This window comes from Astatotilapia calliptera, chromosome 9 (genome assembly GCF_900246225.1).
Source record: "Astatotilapia calliptera chromosome 9, fAstCal1.2, whole genome shotgun sequence".
In the NCBI taxonomy this organism is placed as follows: domain Eukaryota; kingdom Metazoa; phylum Chordata; class Actinopteri; order Cichliformes; family Cichlidae; genus Astatotilapia; species Astatotilapia calliptera.
This window is the reverse complement of record NC_039310.1, coordinates 14480187-14484119: the sequence shown is the minus strand read 5'-3', so window position 1 is coordinate 14484119 and position 3933 is coordinate 14480187. Positions and strand designations below refer to the sequence as shown.

Here is a 3933-nt window from a genome sequence, read left to right as displayed (position 1 = left end):
CAAGTTTACTCCTCAATCCTAGCAAGTTTTTTTTTCTTTTTTAAAGTAGCCTCGTCCCAAGGAATGCTGTGATTTTTTTTACCCCCCCTTCCTTCTTTCAGACAAAGCACAAACCACTGAAACCCGGCACTATACAATCCAACAGGTCGAGCAAATTAGAAAAGCGAACAAGAAACATTCGAGTTCACACACACACACACACACACACACACACACACACACACACACACACACACACACACACACACACACACACACACACACACACACACACACACAGTCGCGTGAACACACCATTGAGAATAGATATTGCTTAGGATAGCTTATTTTAACACAAGTTTTTTTTTTAAATCTTATATCCACGAGCGGTGTCTCACAGTCCTGTGGGCGTTTTCAGAGGCTCCGAAAAGGGGGGAATCTTGTGGGTTTTCCTCGATCGAGCTTGAAAACAAAGCGGAATGTAAATCCATTCTCAGGAGAGAAAAGGGGGGACAGAAAAGAAACAACACCGATAAAGTTGCGAGCATTTCGGTGCGCACAGGTTAAGACTCGGGCTACGTTTGGGTTGGAAATGGTGAGGGCTTTTTCAGGGCTTTTTTTTGCTTTAAAAAACAGCTCCGCCGTCTATTTCCTAGTTCTGTGAACGTGTGGGGGAGGGAGAATCTGGCCGCCTGGCTGCCACCTCCACACGGGGTGGGACGGAGGGGGAGGCCCGGGGCCCCTCAGCGAGTTCAGGGAGTAAGCGGGGCACAAATCCCCGTCGCTGCCAACAATCAGCGACGGCGGGGATGGGAAATTTGCCATTAGGCTGAAAGGCATTTTTGCCGGCGATGCTACAGTGTTCACGTTGCTGCGTTTGCGTCTGCTCGGTAAATCCTCCGTGGATGCCTCCTCGCGCCCCACGGGACGAGAACAAGAAGAATAAGAAGAAGAGGAGGAGGACGACGACGAAGAAGAAGAGGCAGCCTTGTGGACCCTGGATAGGTTTTGTTTTGTTTGCGTCCTGGAAACTCTGGGTTTCTTACTCCCCTGCACCGGAGCCCTGCAGTTTTTGTGCCTGTGCTCCCCCTCCTCGATACACGGGGCGTCTTGACTACTTCTGCATTCCTGAGGACCACAGGGGGACCTGAGGGCCACATCGGGGCTCTTCTCTGTGGCTTTAATCCCACTGTTGGAAAAATCTCCTTGTTTTATGGCTCCGCTGGGATAGTGGCCATTGTTGCTCTCTGTTTTATCTCCTTTGCATTTAGCTACAGTGGCCTGGCTCTGGTATTCATACTCATCACAGCTATCCTCCACTTTAACTTTCACATTGTGGAGACTGAACGGCGGCGTCCTGGCTGTCCTGTCCGAAGAGGAGGTGGCGGTCACAGAGGGCTCCTCTGACTCGGTCTTTATTTTTTTCAGTGCAGTGGGCAGACTTGGGCTGGCGATCGTTTTCGCATCCCTCCTGTCCACAAATTTCTGGGTCTGCTTGGCCTCTTTACTGTGGTCATACTGAGCCCTCAGTCCCGGGGGGCATTTGATGGGATGCCCCTGTGTCCTGCGTGAAGGGTGAGAGGCCTTATTCCGATTGGGTCCCAGTGAATATGTGATGAGCTCATCCACAGTGTCGGCCTGGTTCAGATTTTCCCTTTTAGACTCGCTGAAAAAGCTCTCCCCCACAGAAGCTGAGTTAAAGTTTTGGGGCTGCGAGGGTCCCGAGTCCTGCTCTGTCTCTCTGCATGTGAATTCACATTTCTGAAGTTTGTCCTGTCTCCTGTCCCGTGATTGCGAAGCAGCAACATGTCCGAGGGTCTTGTGCTCTTTTTCGTGCTGCACTGGGTTGTTGTAGTGAAACGTAGGCTGCAGGACCAAAGGTGCTTTGCTGGTGTTGAGACTTTTGGCAAGCGATCCGACCCGCGCCCGTCTGAATCGGATGCTCTGAACCGAAACACGGCTCGAAACTGAGCTGGAGTCGGACTGAGAGGAGCTCTCTTCCTCCTCCTCCTCCTCTGAGCTGACCTCTGAACTCTCCGACTGAGTGTCATCTTCTTCCTCGCCGTCCTCTTCTTCTTCCGAACTGGCGGAGTTGCTGCTGGTGGAAAAGCCAGAGCCGAGGTCCCAGTCGGGGTAAGCCCGTTCCGAGTAGGTGCTGGACTCGGTGTCGCTGCTGTAACTCTCCGGGAAAGTTGGCTCGTGGTGGTGGTGGTGGTGATGATGATGATGTTGGTGGTGGTGATGGTGGTGGGGTCGGGGGTCGAGATAAAAATCTGGACCGAGGTGAAAAGCACCGAAAGAAGTCCCGTGACTTCCAGACGATTTGGGTTGCACGAGCAGCACCGGCGGTGCGTGGTGGTGCGCGTGCCTGCTTCTGCTCCACGAGTGCCTCGCGCTGTCCCTCCCGCCGCCCCCCTCGCGCCTCCTCTTCCTTTTGTGAAGTAGGTCGCCGGCTGAGCGAGAGAGCCTGGACTGAGCAGCTATGGCGGACTGAAGCACCACCGGCTGCCGGCTCACCGCGCTCCGGAAAAACGAGTGCCTTTGGCTCAAAGTGACGCGGTTCCCTGTTATTTTCGCTGTTTCATAGTTTTTAAAGTGTTTGTAACTGGACTTGGTCGCCGAACGGCAATCCCGCCCGTGCGTTTTGTGATAAAACTGAGGTAGTTTGGAGTCGGTAAGGCAAGGAGTCAGCTCCTTCTTCCTGCCCACTTTGCCGTGGAGTGTGAGAGTCTCCGGGACGCCGTGCTGCAAACTAAACCAAACTTTTTCCCTCCACAGCTCGCCGTCAGCACGGAGGAACCCCGAGGACTCGTCCTCATCCCCGGGGGAGCACGCCGCTTTCGCTTTCCTTTTGTTGGACTTCAACACCCGCTCCGTCTTGCAGGAGAAATACAGAGCCTCCACGTCCTCCCGCGATATGAGAGTGCATTTGGCGGCGTGGAAAGCTATAGAGTTTATTGCTTTGAGCTTCCGTAGCTCTTCCAGGTCGCACTGGTGCTTCTTCACTTTCAGGTAGTCCATGCGCTTGTGCACCGTGGTCCGAGGGATGTTCTTCAGCAGGTCGGTGAAGACCTGGGACAAAGCAAACATTTGCTTGCCTTGGATGAGCAGGTATCCCAGCCTCACTCCTTGCATTTCCTCAAAGCCACACTCCAGGTCTCCCATGATTTGTGTGTATCCACTAGAATCTATTACTCCATGTAGTCAGCCTCAATATACTGTGGATTCACCAGTGAGTGGCATAGGTTAGCGAGCTTAAGGCATCCTGCTCACACCTATAATCCAGCCACACTGCTGCGTAATGAAAATGCAAACTTTGACATGCGGAGTTAAATGGAGCTGCCCCTGTCTAATAGATTGAATGAGCCGACAGCATCCACTCCTTGCTTCTTGCCCCGGGTCCGGCATGGTGGTGGAGGAATGCGACGGATGCGTCCACCAAGCCGGGGCTGCTACCTGCCTCTGCCGACTCCACTCCCCTCTGGTCGGCAGCAGGACGAGGGGTAGGTGTACACCACTGCCTCAGCCAGAGGGATAAAATAGCTAGAAGAGAGAGAGAGGGAGGGAGAGCGACAGAAAGGGAGGGAGAGAGGGGGTTGTGAGGGTGGGGGAAAGCAGAATGAGAGAGAGAGAGAGAGAGAATCAGATCCAGAGAGAAACAGAAAGAGCTAAAATGCAGCTGCTATTCTGGATGCTGGTTGAGCCACAAATAAAATGACAGGGAGAGAGAGAGGGGGGGGGGGGGGGCTGTCTGGAGACACCTTCATCAATTAATGCCCCTGGAGTCGACGCCCATTGGACGCCGCTGACAGGTGATGCAATAAAAATGGATATTCCATCCCCACCCACCCGCCCACCTACCCCTCCAGCACCCTGCTATTACAATAGTTTACAACTGTGCCCACAGTCTCCGCCGTCTGAGTAAATAATGCTGTTGTGACATTTTTTCCTCGA

At 53.3% G+C, this 3933-nt stretch overlaps 1 protein-coding gene across 1 annotated transcript; it reads right to left on the bottom strand.

The window, feature by feature from the left end:
• Positions 1-237: 237 nt before the first annotated feature.
• skida1 (SKI/DACH domain containing 1) lies at positions 238-3547 on the bottom strand. Its single transcript, XM_026180781.1, has one exon. It carries the CDS (start codon positions 3142-3144, stop codon positions 625-627), a length of 2520 nt encoding a protein of 839 aa, XP_026036566.1. The 5' UTR covers positions 3145-3547; the 3' UTR covers positions 238-624.
• Between the last annotated feature and the right edge of the window lie 386 nt (positions 3548-3933).

What these genes read in the sequence shown, in the direction of transcription:
- skida1 (XM_026180781.1), bottom strand. Translation starts at nt 3,144, where the DNA reads ATGGGAGACCTGGAGTGTGGCTTTGAGGAAATGCAAGGAGTGAGGCTG.